At 39.5% G+C, this 16,920-nt stretch overlaps 1 protein-coding gene across 4 annotated transcripts; it reads right to left on the reverse strand.

The window, feature by feature from the left end:
• Positions 1-4,782: 4,782 nt before the first annotated feature.
• Positions 4,783-14,047, reverse strand: LOC113054765 (mothers against decapentaplegic homolog 4-like). 4 transcript variants are annotated; one of them, XM_026220552.1, is made up of 12 exons: positions 13,752-14,047; positions 12,438-12,775; positions 12,185-12,359; positions 12,073-12,102; positions 11,736-11,945; positions 11,080-11,205; positions 10,846-10,953; positions 8,628-8,678; positions 8,371-8,548; positions 8,127-8,295; positions 6,981-7,119; positions 4,783-5,842 (listed from the first exon to the last, which is right to left on the reverse strand). In XM_026220552.1, the coding sequence occupies exons 2-12, from the start codon at positions 12,675-12,677 to the stop codon at positions 5,631-5,633; spliced, it is 1,638 nt and encodes a 545-aa protein (XP_026076337.1). In that variant the 5' UTR covers positions 12,678-12,775; positions 13,752-14,047; the 3' UTR covers positions 4,783-5,630. The 4 variants fall into 4 exon arrangements, with proteins under 4 accessions (XP_026076337.1, XP_026076335.1, XP_026076336.1 ...); XM_026220550.1 differs by having other exon boundaries at positions 8,371-8,554; XM_026220551.1 differs by having other exon boundaries at positions 8,371-8,554; positions 12,438-12,778; positions 13,751-14,047.
• Between the last annotated feature and the right edge of the window lie 2,873 nt (positions 14,048-16,920).

Raw genomic sequence — 16,920 nt, forward strand, 5'->3', positions numbered from 1 at the left:
TTTGGTTTGGTTTGTTTTCCTTCTGTCCTCGTGCCTGGACTACAGACAGCTCTTCACTATTGGATAGATGTGTTGATCGTGTGCGATGACTCGACTCAAAGTGCTTTTGGTCTTGCATGCCTTTTCTCGTGCTGCTAGAATATCATGAGTTCGCTTTCGGACAGCGTGCCAGAAAGTATAGAACAGTTCATTGCGTTAATTTCAAACCACATGCCTGTTTCGACTCTAACTTTGCCAAAACGGAGGGGTTCACATACTTTTGATTCGGAAAGTCTACTCTGTTGCATTGTTTTTGTTTTTTGTTTTTTTCTGACCAAGACACTAATATTTAAATGGAAATCCTCAATGGACGTTTGCAACCTTTCTCTGGATATCAATGCAAAGACGCTTCTGATATCAACATATCAAGCGCTGAGGAGCGTGAAGACAAGACTAGAGACTTCAGTGCCTTTGACTTCTCCAAGACCTCCAGAACCAGTACAAGCCAACGCACGGCTGGACGTCTCCCAAAAACACCACTCACCTTTGACACATATGCAGTTTAAAGGCACCCAAACTGATTCAACTTCTGATGAAACGATGACATGAACAGAACTCTATTGGGATTCCACCAATACGAGCACTGCACTATCAGTGTCATCATGAGGGGTTTTGCTTTTGGTTTACTTCTATTGTACGTAGAGTGACATGCTTGGTTTCTATGTCGTCTTATTTTAGGAGTTTTTCAGAATATATTTAAGTGCCATTTGACTGTTTACGTAGTGAGTCGTGGCCTGCTGTAGCGCGTTCAAATGCAAGCACAAGCATCGTGGTACTCAGAACTGAAATCCTAGATGTAAATATTCAGATAAAATGGAAGGATATTTATTTACAGTCCCTTACATCAAGCAGTTTAATAACAGATGTGCTTTGAAAGTGTAAATTGTGATATCCCCCCCCCCCATCTCTCATGCTCTCTTTATCGTTTTGGATGATGTAACTTACATATACAGTACATTTTTTCTTTTTTGTGTGTTGTTTCAATTTACCTCTTAGTAAATTATATCTTCTTGAAAATTGGTAAAAGCTGACTAATAAGTGTAGAGTGATTTGTATTGTGTATTTTACATGAAGGATAACAAAACCCGGGGAACTTTTATATTTATAAAATGATATATTAACATTTAGTGTGTCGATATGAGGAAAATATAGGAATTATCCAAGACACATGTAGTTTGTTTTTTCTGAATATTTCAGACTTGAGCTCAGGCTAGCTTATTAGTGTCGTTTTCTTAAATTCGTGGCTTGTCTTTCAATTAATAAATCTTTTCTTGTTGAAACGAGACCTTGTTGTGTTCACTCTTGCAAAATGACTTTTTTTTTTTTTTACGGATTCATCATTTGTGTATATATGCATATTTTAGATCATTAGTGTTTCATATTTAAAGGTTAAAGGTTTTTGAATGAACTTGATTTTATTTACCTGATTGGATAATTTAATTTATACATTGAAAATGTTGTCTAGCTTTTCCGGTAATGGCGCGAATTTACTTAGTCTCTTTTACCTTACTACAGATTCACCAGATTTGTTGGCTAAAGTAAGCTTTAAAACTAAGCATGAAGCACATATACTCAGGCTAGCAAACTTATACTCTTTCAGGACTAATTTCAAAGTTATAAAAGTGGAAAAACGAGTTTAATCTCAGTATTTACCTTAATGAGGGAGGCCTTGATGTTTGTAGTGCATGAGAAAACCGTTGAAGTGACTGGCCACGCCCATACATGAATATTCATATGATGATTACGTCACTAATTACGTCGAGGCGCACGAATAGAGCATCACAGTCCCGCCCACAGCTGGTGCCGGAAGTAAAAATTCAATGCAATTAATGCATTTACATTTGAGGTATAAACTTTCTCCTTTTGATATTTTTATATAAATGTTGAAAAGACTTGTGCTACTCTGTACTGTTCTACATAGCATTTTTTTTTGTGATCTGTTATTTTACATTCTCTAATGCCTTGTTATTTAATAAAGGTTTATAAAATAAAATAAACATTTGGGGTATAAGGCATAAAAACGTAACCATACATTGTACCTAAAACCAGCTAAGGCTGTAATAATCAATAGTATATGCTCATATAAACGAAAAAGGATCATGGGGCACTAACCTTGTTTTGATATAAATGTCTTTTATTCGCGATGTCTTGGCTAAGTACTTAATTACCCACAATCCCACAGTGATGCATCTGATTGGTGGAGCTCGTGTAACAGTCTGGTTAAACCCATAGGTTAAACCCCGCGAAGACTGAAGAGCATTAATAAAAAAATAAAATAAAAACCTGTGTTGCGTTTTTGCACGGTAGACTTATCAGTGCAATTATGATCTCCATGGCTGCCATGAGAGTTTTGCAGGGAGGTTGGTAACTTTAGCTAGGCTACTGTAGCCATCATATGGTATGGGTCATATCAAGCATTTTATAATGCCACTGTCAAAACAATATTTAGCCTAGGCATAGCTTTTTGTGCATTTACTGAACATTTGTGTAATGGCAACGACATGTGTTGACGACTGAGCGGTGATTGCAGTCAGGTACAAAGCACTGCACCATATTGCTGACGTTATCGTTAACCACTTTCAATTCACACACGCACACAATATATAAAATACACGATTATAAATATAAAAATCAATACACAATACCTATATAAAACACTATTTTTTTACACAATTAATACTGAAAGAACTGCTATTACTGCACATTCACTATATAAAATAAAATTCACTGGAGGAAAGAGTTCGCGCGGGCAACCGTCATCAGATTTTGAAGTCGCTCAAAAGGCTCGTTCGCGGTTGTGGGCTTCAGTCGAATTCAATGAGGCGCGGTGGTTTATGGGATGAGTAGTTCCTGCGCTCGAAATGAAAATATCTACACAGTCTTGTGACTTTTTTTTGGATTTTCTCTTAATTTTTTTAACTCGAAATGATATGTTATATGCTTATGAGTTCAGGCGTAGCTGGTTATCCTCACACATGCTCCAAAACTCTTTAGATACGGATTTTTCCGAAAGTCAACGGGAGAAATGAATGGGAAATTTACTTCCGGCACCAGAGCTCTCTCGGGCTGTGGGCGGGACTGTGATGCTCTATAGTAGCCTACTCTTCTACTACAACAACAAAAAGTCTGTTCTAACCAATAAATTAAAAATAATTAGTATTGTCTTTCACCTGTGCAGATCAGGTAACATTCGGAGAAAGTAAATGGTTAAATTTAAATTAAAACAAAAGGTTTCTTCACAAATACGTTATATGAAATTGTCATAAGGATTGTTTAAAAAAAAAAAAATCTTCTAACCCAACACTATCTTTTAGCAAATATTTTCTAAATATGTTTTTGCTCTTTTTGTGAATTGTTTCATCAGTGCACATTACACTAATGAAAAAAAATATATAGTTTTGTGTTTGTAATATTTCATTAAAATGAAATTGCTTGGATGAGAAGACCTCACCTAAACATACCTTTTTTTTCTACTTGCAATAATTCGGTTTCATGTTGACTGGAGTCTGAGAGAGATTTTGCTCCGATATGAAAAGCCCGAGCACAAAAAAAACAACACATTTCTGTGAAGATGAATAAGTATGATACACACAAAACTTCAAAATCAATTTAATAATATACTGTATTTGATTACCTGCTAAAAGTACGAGCTATTTGAGAAAATGCTCTCACAAGTGCTCTCTTCTTGTTCAGAAATTTCTCATTTCTTTTTAAACAGAATATGAATTCGGCTCAACAGAAGTTTGATCCGTCATCTAAACTCTCTTCGAGACACGCAAGGCTGACGTGATCGTCTAGAGTAAATCTGTCATTTTATAGAGAAAACACCATCTCTGAAGAATACTTGGATCTTATTTCCCATCATATTCATGTCGTATGGCTTTCAAACGTTCACATCAAAACACTCCTTTCCAGTTCATCTCATATCCATACATGGCCATCATTTGTTATATGAGTAACTGATCATCTCAGGCATCAGAGGCGTGTGGTATAAATGGTATAAAAGAGTGAATTAATCCGTTTCCTGTGAAAGGATCTTTAGAAACAGATCAAATGGAGCCCTTGTGACCTTTGACCAGCTGTGAAAGCTGCATTAAACCAATAATGTGTCAAAGAAATACTTGTACAAGATCAGGATGAGTTTGTGTCTTCATCAGGTTTGTAGAAATGCAGCATTGCATCAGTGATTCATCAACTGATGCTCTGCAGTGAATGGGTGCCGTCAGAATGAGAGTCTGATAAAAACATCCCAATAATCCACAGCACTCCAGTCCATCAGTGAACATCTGGAGAAGACGAAAGATGAAACACATCCAGCATTAAGATGATTTTAACTCAAACACATAGAGTCTATAATCCATAATAACACTTCCTCCAGTGAAAAAGTGTTCTGGTCTGAATCAGGAGAGAAATCTGCACAGATCAAGCAGCGTTTAAACAGATCTAAACAAATCTGTGAGAGACAACAACAAGTGTTATTCTGGATTATAGACTCTATGTGTTTGAGTTAAAATCATCTTAATGCTGGATGTGTTTCAGGTTTTGTCTTCTCCAGATGTTCACTGATGGACTGGAGTGCTGTGGATTATTGTGATGTTTTTATCAGACTCTCATTCTGACGGCACCCATTCACTGCAGAGCATCCGTTGATGAGACACTGATGCAATGCTACATTTCTACAAACCTGATGAAGAAACAAACTCATCTTAGGTGATCTGAGGATGAGCACATTTTAATTTCTGGTTATGATTCCTGTAAACCAAATTTATTTTCTGTAAAAGAGCTGAATTTTTAATCACAGGCTGCAAAGAAGAGAAACTGAAAGATGTAAAAGAAAAAAAAAATAGTACATAAAGTGCTAAAACAAATAAATGGCTAAAAAAAAGCATTCAGAAGAAACTGGTTGTTATTGCTTGTAGATGAATGAGTCTAAACTAACCGTTAACACATCTTGCTTTGACTGATAACAGAGTGCAGCGAGAAACTTGCAAAATAAAAACGTCAACCAGCTTATTAGCTACTAGTGAGAAGCTCGAAAGAAAACACATCTTTTGTACATGCAACACCTGCTAATACAACCGTGAGTCCGAACCCAAACCGCTTTAACCCAAACGCCACGACTCACGAGAGAGGAAATGATGTCACATGATGTTCAGGTGTACGTCAGTCTTCCAGAGCAGCTTTTAAACGTTCGGCCTGAGAGACTCTGGTTTGCATCAAGAGATGAAGACCAAAACAAAGTAGGAAATAAAAGTGAAATCTGACAGTCTGATTGAAACGGACTCGGTTCAGACACGATGGGAGACTCTAGTGACTAGTGAAGAACAGCAGGAAGCAAGGGTCTAAGAACAAATTCATTTTAACAGCTCCCAGCATGCACCTCATCTTCATGCAAAACACTTTTGAAGCTTTAGTGTCACTACAACACTGGGACCTGTGCACTTCAGGGTCTGAATGTTAGAACACGGGCTAAAACAGAAGAAGCAAATGAAATAAACGCAGCCGTGATGTTGACCTCTGAACCGTAACGGTCTCTCGGCATCGTCCGCACAGGTCGGCGGTCCTGGGTTTGTGAGGTCCAGGGTCTGGTCTCAGTCCAGCGGCGTGGGGTCAGCGATGGGCATGGTGTGCAGGACCTCGTCCAGCAGCTGCAGCGCACGGTGCAGGTGGATCTCGATCCAGCAGGGCGTCTCTTTGATGCTCTGTCGGGGGTAATCCGGACCCCAGCCCTTGACGAAGCTCATGCGCAGGATGCAGAGCCGGCGGAGGTCATCCACACCGATTCCAGCGGCCGCAGACAAACCTGCAGGAGCGATGACACTGAGTCAATCGGTGATAACACATGATGCACTTTACACCAAAACACATTCAGAGCTACGGAAGCTTATTTCCACCATCTAATAAAAATAAAGTACTGAAAAATGTGAATTCTTTAATTGCACAATTATTAGTTTTTCCTTACAATCCCGAGAGGCAACCTCAGAATTTTACGATTAAGAATTCTAAGAAAAAAGTACAAATTGCAAGACGTAAATTTTTATAAAAAAGCAGTTCTGAGGGAAGAACTGAGAGAGTTAAGTTCACAATAACCAAAAATTATTTGTCAGATGAAGTAACTTTTTTTTTTCCATAATTCTTTCAGAGAAAATTAGAAATCGCAAGATATAAAGAAAGAATTCTGGACAAAAAAAAAACAAAAACAGGATTAACAGAGAAAGAACAACAGAGACATAAAATCATAATTCTGAGAAAAAAGTAAATATGACAAAGTCAAATTTCTGAAAAATAGCAAAAAAATTGCAAGATGAAAACTCACAATTTCAAATGCATGCCTTGCAACTGATAAACATAAAAAAAAAATCTGTAAATTGAGAGAAAAAAAACTCAACTGAAAGAAAAAAGTCAGAATTCATTTAAACTCTCAATTACCTTTATTTTATAAATAGTTATTTTATAACTCTGATTTACAACAGAACTACACTTATTTAGACAGCAACTTTGTTTTAAAACACAGATGTCTATGCTATTAAATGGATTTTTGAAAATGAGGCTTCATGCAGTGTGTAATGTGAATGCAAAAACTCTGCAAACCATTAGCGTCTCCAGCCGCCAGAGGGCGCTCTATGCTGGTCAGTGCTCCTGTAGTCAACACTGAAGACATAGAGCGCCCTCTGGCGGCTGGAGATGGTAATGTTTTCTCTTGGTTCTAAATAAATGTGACTTATAGATGTTTTTTCCTCATCATGATGTATTTTTGGACTGATGCCACATACTCAGGTGCGACTTATAGTCTGAAAAATACGGTAAGTTAGTGTCTCTCAAAAGAGAGAAGCCTTCAGATATACAGATATATATGAATAAAACCTGCACAAATCATATGAACAGCATCAGCATCATGCATTTGCTAGTACGAGATGATATAGACTTTATGGCGCTCTTACTGATAGCAGGAGCGATTCCTCCCACAGATCCAGGGCCGGGGATGTTCCCGGCCACCGCTGCTGCTTGAGCGGCTGCTGCTGCTTGTGCGGTCGCTGCCTGCTGCTGCATCTGTCTGTGACACTGACGCAGATCAAACACCTGCGGGACACAACACCTCTCAGCTCCACGCCAAATAGAACATGTGCAGAACTCTCTAGATTTCTAATATTTTGGAGTTAATACTTTGCAAAATAAATGTTTTATGTATCTTGCATTTCATATCAGGAAATATACAGTGAAGTTCAAAAGTCTGGGGCTCCTGTAAAAGAAAAAAAAATCTAAATTCTGTACATCAAAAAAATAAAAAAAAAATAAAAAAGGAAATCTATTTCCAGGCCATTTATTATTACCAACTAACATAATTATTAGTCATAATTAACAGAAGTTTTAGCCCTTGGTAGAAGTTGGATTCAAAAATAAAATAAAAAAATCTCATAAATTACACTTGAAATATTGTTAAAAATGTAATTAATTTACCTCTGAAAAAAAAGCATAAAATAGCAAAAATATATATTTACAATGTAGATGCAAGCAAAATGTTAATAGGTCAATATAACCCTTCTAATTAAATTATTATTACTGTGTTTCAACAAATTTGAAAAAATATGAAAATTAACCATGCAGTCACTAGAAATGTGTACCTTGGATATTAAACAATTTGCATACAGACAATTTTTATCCAAGACATTTTTAACTGACTTTAAATCAATTATACAATATTTATTTATTTATTTGTATATATAAATAAAATATTTTATTAAAATATATATAAAAATAAAAAAAATGATTAAAACAAACAAAATTACTAAACTAAAATGAAAAAAAATATATATATATAAAATAATTTTTTATATTTTTCCCCCTTTATTTGTTAATTTTTTTCTATATAAACCATTAAAAAATAACTATTTGTATCTTAACTAAATGTATTTCCATAAATGAGGCAATACATTTCCAAAGCTGAAGTCCTGAATTGTGAGGTTTTTTTTTCTTATGGTAGAGAAAATATTTCTCTTTATCTCAAATATTTCTTCTTAATTTTTTAACTTCTCAAAACCCTAAATGTCTCCGTCAGGGCTGCCCCCAGACGCCCCTCTCGTTCTGACCTTGATGTAAGCGCTGGGGTAGATCTTGTGCACAGCGTCTCCTGGAGCTCGACCGGCTTCACGATCCAAGTAGTAGCTCTGGACGAAGACGGCGTGATCGCTCAGACAGCGAACCCAGACGTCCCCCTCACCTTTACACTCCAGCTGGACGCCCTTCCCGATGTGCAGTCTGAAAACAGGACACAACACAGCAGATCAAGCCCAGTAATCACCAGCTTCACCAGGGGCACGGCGTCAGCTCTACCTCGCTCTCTCGATCGCCTCCGTTCGGTGGACGTTGCTGAGCTGACCGAGACAGAAGCGGTCTCCTCCGGAGGGGTCCACGTACCCGTCCACGGTCACGATGGGACAGGACGAGGGAACTTTAAAGGTCTCGCCCACCTGAACGTCCATCTCGAAGTAAGCGATGGAGCACCAGTACTCTGGAGCTGCCCGAGAGCAGGAGACCATGAGACACCCGAACACGAGCGAGATGAGATCGAGACAGAATCAAACTCTTACCAGGGTGGTTGGATATCGGTGGCTGGAACGCGATTTCATTGTGAACGGGCCCTGAGGAGAAATAACACGGACAGAGTCACAGAGATGAACAGATTAAAGGACAACTGTGTGAACAGACCCATGTAAATCATCAATCTCAGATTGTTTTACTCTGTAGTTAACAGACTGTGGCACACGTTCAGCTACAAAACAGCATTTACGCTTCAATAATCAAGACATGCTTTATTCAATAGAAACATGAGTCAAAGACATTAAGTTTTCCGCATTAAAAAATAACTAAATCAGATTTTATTTCCATTTAAAGCAGATTGAATGCAAGTGTCTACACATCTAAGATTCCAAATAATAATAGATTTGGTTGAAACAATGTTACATTGTGATTCAGTGATATTCTAACAACATGCACAATTCTGACATGTCGTATTAAAACATAAAAACAGTGTTTTAAAGGAGTAAAAAATGGTTAAACCTAGGATTTATAAAATGTAAGATAACTAGTTAGTATTTGGGGAGAAAGGAATTTGTGTCATAAATTGACTTTTGTTGTAAATATGCCTGACGAGTTTGTTACCCTGAATGATATTTTAGTGGAGATCTTCTGTAAATCAGAGGAAAATGTCTAATATTTATTTTTTGCTCAGAAAAACAAAAACAAAAAATAAAATAACATGAAACAGAAAACCTTTTATTTTTTTTTATTAGAAAAACATTAATTTTAAAGCAGTATTGTTTTTATACTTAAACCCTTTTTCATCTTTGACTCACATTTTGTATTGTATTATTATAATCATATGTTCCCTTATATACTACTGTTGAGGAAAAACTCTTAGAGCAGAAATGAATAAATACATATTGAAACTGGTTTATGTACTAATATATCACTACATACAAACAAAGGAAAAGTAATAGATTAAATTATGGCAAGAGTGCACCTCATGACAGGAGTTCTGTCCTTCATCACAAAAAGTCTCCTTCATTGCCTTTTTATTACTGTCCTAATAACAGTAAAAAAAAAAAAAAGTGTGTGTGTGTGTGTGTGTGTGTGTATAAGACATGGTAATGCTCTTTGCTTCCTTTTTGTGATGGATGGTGATTAACATAATGGTGAAATTCTATTGTATTTATGTTTATGTCTTCAAATTTCTTTTTAATTAAATTCTTCCCCCCGTTTATTATTTTTTGGACTCCATTTAACCCTTGTGGATTGTTTAAATTCACTACCCTTTCGTTATGTTCGGGATGAAAACATCCACTCAATTAAACTGCTGTAAACACGTGTCAGATTCATATTCACTACCAAATGTTTTTAAAAAAAATCTAAGATTTTAACTCTTTAATTGCTAAGTTCATAAATGATGTCACTGATTTGGGGGGGAAAAAACACACAAAATAACTTTTTCAATATAAAAATAATTGTGGCTGGATTTTTTTACTTTTTATAACAGTCTTGGGCATGTCAAAGATTAGTAGCAACATTGGCTTTGATGCATTGTTAGTTTTTGTGCAGCATTAGATTACATTTTTTTCTCCCTAATTTGTTGTTGGTGGCTGTTTTTGCCCCATTGACTTCCATTATAATGACATTTTTTGATTGCAAAGCCATGACACTATGTAATCATGCACTTTTGATTGTTTGTGGTTTTCCCTGTTGGGAAGAGGTAACATTTGTTATTTTTACAGTTGATCACTAGGTGGGACCATTAACCCTTTAGATAGGCCTGTACAAAAAAAGGCTTAGTTTCTGGCTTGTATATGGAGTTATATGGAGTATAGAAAAATTTCAAAGCATTTTCCCAAAATATGGGTCAAAATAAGATTTGTCACCAGAAATAATACCATTAGCTCAAACGCAGAGAAAGTTGTGGCCAAAATAAGACTCAACTTTACCCCCTAGTGGACGAAAACATCTCCAACAACGCATAAGGGTTAAATTTATTTTTTTTAAATAAAAAAACGTGCAATTAATTGAAATCATGAAACACACATAGAGCCTTATGAAATACTTTTTCATGTGTAGTGAACTGAATTGATAAAAGCATTTTTTTTTTACTTTTTCTGTATTTCATTTAACTAATCGTCCCCTATGAAGTTTTTTTAGTATTTACATTTTTCTGTATTGTAATATAGTCCCTGTTTAAGCGTGATGCCGAAGCCTCTCTCATAGCCTCCAGCGGCGCTCCAGACTGGAGCTCAGTGTGTTTCTGCGCGAGACACTCACAGAAGTGTGCTGGATGGGCCATGGGCGGATGATGCTGGAGGTGACCGTTCTGATGGGGAGGCACGGTGGGGGGGAAGTTACTGTTCCTCGTCCAGCTGGAGCCGGCGTCTGTGAACAGAAGAGCAGAGAGCACACGTCTGACTCCGAACATCACATCTACTCATGCTCAGGAGATGCTGAAAAGCTTTCGGACTCTAGGAGGAGCTGCTGGGTGGAGGTTCACTGAGGGCTTACTGTGGTGGTACGTGGAGGACTGGCCGGGGGGGAAACCATTCTGCTGTGAGCCCTGCCCCGTCCCAGAGGCAATCTGCAGCAGACCATCGCTGCTGTGGCTTCCTGAGAGAACACTATTGGGCTGAGCTGGGGAGAGAGGGCGGCATGCACACGTCAACACACACACAAACCATCAAACACCACGAGCGTGCATCACTGTACCAGACACTTACATCAGGTTCACCTGCACGCACAACACATGGAGAGACTGCTTTTGTGCTCCATAGTTACACATATCATTAAAAAGCTGATATAAAAACTGAAACTGCATTGTGTGCAATTAAAACTAACATGTCTGAAAAAAAGCTTTAATGACAGCTTTCTGTGTTTCAGTAAACAAATGTATTATGGTGCATCACTAATCATAGTTGTATTTACGTTTTACAGCTGAAGTCTATATTCTGTAGCAACCAGAAGAACATGAGCTAGTTTCCCAGGGAATGCATTTAGATGTACAGGAAGCTGCTCAATGTGTCACACTCAGTATTTCGCATTCGTTTCCGTGTTGTTCTGGTGTGTGAATAGCGCCCAGCCCTAATCAAGAATACGATTCCTCCACAAACGAGAAAGCTTTCCAGCATGGCCTGAGTGTTTAAGGACTGTGACGTGTGTCGTACTTGTGGGTCCCACTGCGATGCTGGAGAAGGCGGAGGTGGAGGCCGAGCTGCTGCCCTCTGCTGGCGGGAGCATGGAGGGCGTGCTGAAGGCCTCCGGGGCCACCGGGCGAGAGGGAGGGTGTTGAATCGTCTGCATGTGTCCCTCAGAGCTGGACAGAGACTGCTGGCCTTCATAATCATACTCGTCCTTCACCATCAGACCCGACGGACCTGAACACAATCACACGGACTTACACATTACAGCACGGCAAAATCAAACCGCTGCTTCCGTAATGCGTCGTGTTTGACTGGATGCTAAAAAATATTATTATATATTTTTCAATAGAGCATCACTCACCAGAGCCTGACAGTGTGAGTCCAGACAAGTCTGGAAGAAAGCACAAGACAGGTGACTTAAATCAAGCCATCATGAACAAGCTCTACACTATTAAAACAGCCATCACACGGACCTATTCCTGGAGACACGACTCTCTCGTAATGGTAAGGGTTCACACACACGCTGTCACACTTCAGGTCAAAGGCAAACTGGCAGTACTTGACGTGTTTCAACTCGTTCTTATGAAGGTCCGGCCATCGCCACAACCGTGCATAGATGACATGTGGGAATCCTTTACGACCAGCCACCTAAAGGCAGAAGAGAGTATATGAGATGTATATACACACAGATTCAATGTGAAGAGTGTGGATGCGGTCCTGTCGCACCTGCAGACGGCCGTCTAGTGTTCTCTGTATGGTCACACATTTGCTGGGATGAGCACCGTTGGTGGTGATGGCGGTGATGAGCGAATCCAGCTCGTCTTTCTTCTCCTTCAGTTTCTTCACCAGACTCTCAATGGCCCGTTTGGCGAAGGTCTCGCTCTCGCCGCCCTGTCTGTGACACATCAGACTGTGCACGATGCTCAGACAGGCGTCGTTACTGGTGGGGGGGTTTGTGATGGACATCCTGCGCTGGTTATAGGCTTCAGAGAGTCTCCTGTGTGCTGCTTCAGACTCGTTTCAGCAATGCACTGCGGCCAGTGAAGGGTCCATCCAAACGTCCCCTGCCGAAGAATTGAGATTATTAATGAGCAACTGATGATTCTGAACATATTTAAAATTAGTTGATAGACATAGATATGTGGCTTTTGATCTCAAACTTCTGCCTTTTTTTCTTGCAATTCTGAGTTTGCATCCCAGAATTCTGAATTATTTTCTTAGAATTGCGAGTTATGTTTAATTCTGAAAAATAGAAGTCTGATCACAATTCATACATTCACGTATATCACACATTTCCCATTTTATAACTCACAACTGCAAGTTTATATCATGCAATTATGAGAAAAAAATATATATATGTGTGTATATATATATATATATATATATATGTGTGTGTTATTAAAGAAGTTAATCTGGGCTGCATTTAATTGCTCAAAAACACAGAACATAAAACAGTTAAATTGTGAAATATTATAGCAATTTAAGATAACCGTTTAATGAGCTGAAGAGACTTCATTAAAAACTAACAAAAATCTTACTGATCCCAAACTTCTGAACAGCAGTGTATATAAATATTATAAAATAGTAATATGATGTCAGGATATCAGGTTCATATCAGGACACTGGTTTTACTAAAGCTAAATGTGAATATTCATTAAAGTAAACACACCTGAAGTTGTTTAAAACAAATATAAGCAGGTAAAATAAATCTTCTTATAGAACTGAAAGTGTCAATAATACTCTTGACAGCCCAAACACGGTGTTTACCAAGAGTTTAATCTGATAAAGCGTCTCTCACACCACAGTGATCCTTCACACAGGTGATCTCAGCCTTATACAGGTGTAGAAGTGTCGTAAACTAGTGGATGTGATCTCAGAGATGTATAAACGAGCTGAAGAGAATGTAAACAACGTGAGATCTGCGTGTTAGCATAACATGCTACATGTTAGCACACGAGCAGCGGTTAATTCTGAACTAAACTTATGAATGAGACAAATTAAACACGTTTAAATATGAAAGTGGGTGTTGAAAAGACATACCTGCTATGCCTACTGTGGATGAATCTGGCTTAATCTGTCCAGTTTTGGTGGTTTTGATGTGAATCTTGTTAGCGGCTTCCGCGCTTAGCAGTCTTAGCACGCGTTATCTACGATTTAAAGCGACAACAGATGTCAATAGATCTTCATCTGAGCGAGAACTCTGTTAGACGTGATTTGGCACAATATTTCTATCAACAGGAGAGCAAAAACAGTCACTGCGTCCAGCGAAAATAAACAATTTAGGGCGATGGTCTCACACCCTGCTGTGCGAGATAGCGAGACGCGCATGCGCACTAGTGATGGGTCGGTCTTTTTGAATGAGTCTTTAATGTGACTCGGGAAGAAAGAGTCGTTTTGGGAAGTGAGTCGTTCAGTTGCGCATGCGCAATATTCTACATGTTCTGTTCTGGAATTAGTCTAAAAAGTGAAGTGACATTCAGCCAAGTATGGTGACCCATACTCAGAATTTGTGCTCTGCATTTAACCCATCCGAAGTGCACACACACAGAGCAGTGAACACACACACACACACACTGTGAGCACACACCCGGAGCAGTGGGCAGCCATTTATGCTGCGGCGCCCGGGGAGCAGTTGGGGGTTCGATGCCTTGCTCAAGGGCACCTAAGTCGTGGTATTGAAGGTGGAGAGAGAGCTGTTCATGCACTCCCCCCACCCACAATTCCTGCCGGCCCGAGACTAGAACCCACAACCCTTCGATTGGGAGTCCAACCCTCTAACCATTAGGCCACGACTTCCCCCTAGTTCACCTGAATAGCATCCATGACATTGGAGAATTATTTGGGATTTACTGGAAAGTTACATTTACATAAGAATTCTTCGTAAATTAAAATAAGACCTTCTGAGGAACTGGTAAACTTTCTCAAACCAGTTATTAAAAAACAAAGATTGAGTTTGGATTAGATGTTGTTGTCCACATCTAGAGAGAGTGCAGAGTAACCATTCAATCTTCGAGTCATCAAGTTTAAAAGTTAGAAGTAAGAATTCCTTCAAGTAAAAAGTTAAAAGCTACAATTGGAGACCAGAAACGCAGTAACTGTCTTAAGCCCCTTTCACACTGCCATTCTGGCAAATACAGGGGTAAAGTGTTCCTGCAATTGTTCCCTGGTCGCTAGATTTGGCACTTTCACACTGCCAGTGATGACCCGGTATATGTGCGTGCTTTCACACACAGCCCTTGAAGATCCCGTAACGACACGTGACATCAGCGCGTGACGTGTAATGTACGAGTCGACAACGCTAGGCACGTTATACTTTCACTGAAGCAAGCGAACGATCTCGGCGTCAGCACGGAAAGTGAGGAACTAACTGATCTCTGCTTCATTACAGTTTGCATATATGTTTTCGTCGCGAATGTTGATCTTCCTCCAAAACAGCCAGTAAAAGAGTCGCGCGATAACACGCGTCATCACTTCGATACGGAATTAGATCTGGCTTTTGTTCACACAGCGCTCGTCCCGGGTCGAACCCTGCAATGTTACTAGGTCCCTGACCCGGGTTCAATTCGGTAATCAATTCCGGGACGTTGTTGCTTTCACACAGAAGGCGACCCGGCAATGTTCCGGAAATATTGCGGGTCCGACGTGCAGTGTGAAAGGGGCTTTAGAAAAAAGGGTTCATTGGGGTTCAGTATATACCATAGGGTTCTTTATTCAACTCCAAAGAACCTTTTATGCTAAAAAGGTTCTATAATGACAGATTATAATTGGCCCAAAGGTTCTTTAGGCTATTACTCATATATTACATTATTCTGCAACATTTTGTATTTGTAATTAAATTATTGTTTGTAGTAACTGATTTTTGGAGAAAAACTGAAATGGCACTCTTCTTGTGATATTGATTAACTACATAAAAATGATATAAATATATACATTTTCTAACCCCCTATATCTTGAATTTTGTGATCATTCACATGCATACATAAATGCATTTGAATACACCAAATAATGCATTGAAAGAACGCACTCAAAATGCACACGCGCACTAGTATGGACTTCATCATGTAACTTTACATTAGCCTAGATGCGTGCACTTTTTAGGCACGATTCGTTTAGTTTTTGAATATACTTTATACTGTTAAAAGGCACATCATTAAAACAAAAAATACGAGTTCACATATCACACCTGTCACACACCTGGACTCATTTAGTGTTTTTGCCCCAGTGACCCAGTTTCTGTCTTCCGTGTTTAGTTTGATTAGTTCCCAGGTGTGTCTATTATCTTCCTCATGTGTTCCATGTCCCTGTTAATTTAGTTATTCCATCCACCTGTGTTTCCCCATTATCCTTTGTACTTAAACCTTGTCCTTTCAGTTCTGTTTTGTCGGGTCTACTTGTTACCAACTTGTTACTTGCTCACTACTTGATACTCACGAGCTACTTACATGTGTCTTCCTCTGTGATCCATGTTTGGATAACTCCTATGTTGGATATTAAAAGCCTTATTTCGTTTATCCTCGGCTCCATGTTCCTTCCGGCAGCGTAAACCGTGACAGAAGACCCGATCCAAAAGAAAGTAGAAAACTGCGTGTTTTTCCCTCCGTTTTGTTTTTGTGTTTTCACAGTCCTTTTTGTTTCGTAGTGTTGATGGATCCCCTCTCTACCCCCGGATTCCTCCTCCTCATGCTGGAGCAGGAAGGACGCTCTCTCGAGGACCACACCTGACGGTTCCTTCTGTTAGCTAATGCCACCAGCTACCCAGACGACGCGCTCTGCGCCTTCTACAACGCCAGCCTGAACCCCAAGTGCAGAGCGTTGTCGTCCGAAGATGGTCCTCGGGAGGATTTCGCCGCATTTGTGGAGTGGACTCTGGCGAGAAATGGCTCACCTTTCAACGTCTGCCCGATAGAGGATCTCGCCAGTCCCACTCCCGACCCAGAGACCAGCCAGCCACCATCACGCCGCACGGAGCCAGAGCCCACCGCAGCCGCAGAGCCCGAGCCATCCACTGACAGGGAACAGGATCTTGAGAGCGCGACTGACCAGGTGTGTGAGCCGGCAACACCGTGCATCGTGGGAGTCCTCGTGGAGATCGAGGGCGTGGAGGAAAGCCCTGCCCACACTCCTGCGACTGAGGGTGAGCTGTATGCAGTCTCTGAAGATCGTATGGAGCAAGTTCTGGATCTGATGGACTGGTCTATGGAGTTAATCC

The sequence above is a fragment of the Carassius auratus genome, chromosome 35 (genome assembly GCF_003368295.1).
Source record: "Carassius auratus strain Wakin chromosome 35, ASM336829v1, whole genome shotgun sequence".
NCBI lineage: Eukaryota > Metazoa > Chordata > Actinopteri > Cypriniformes > Cyprinidae > Carassius > Carassius auratus.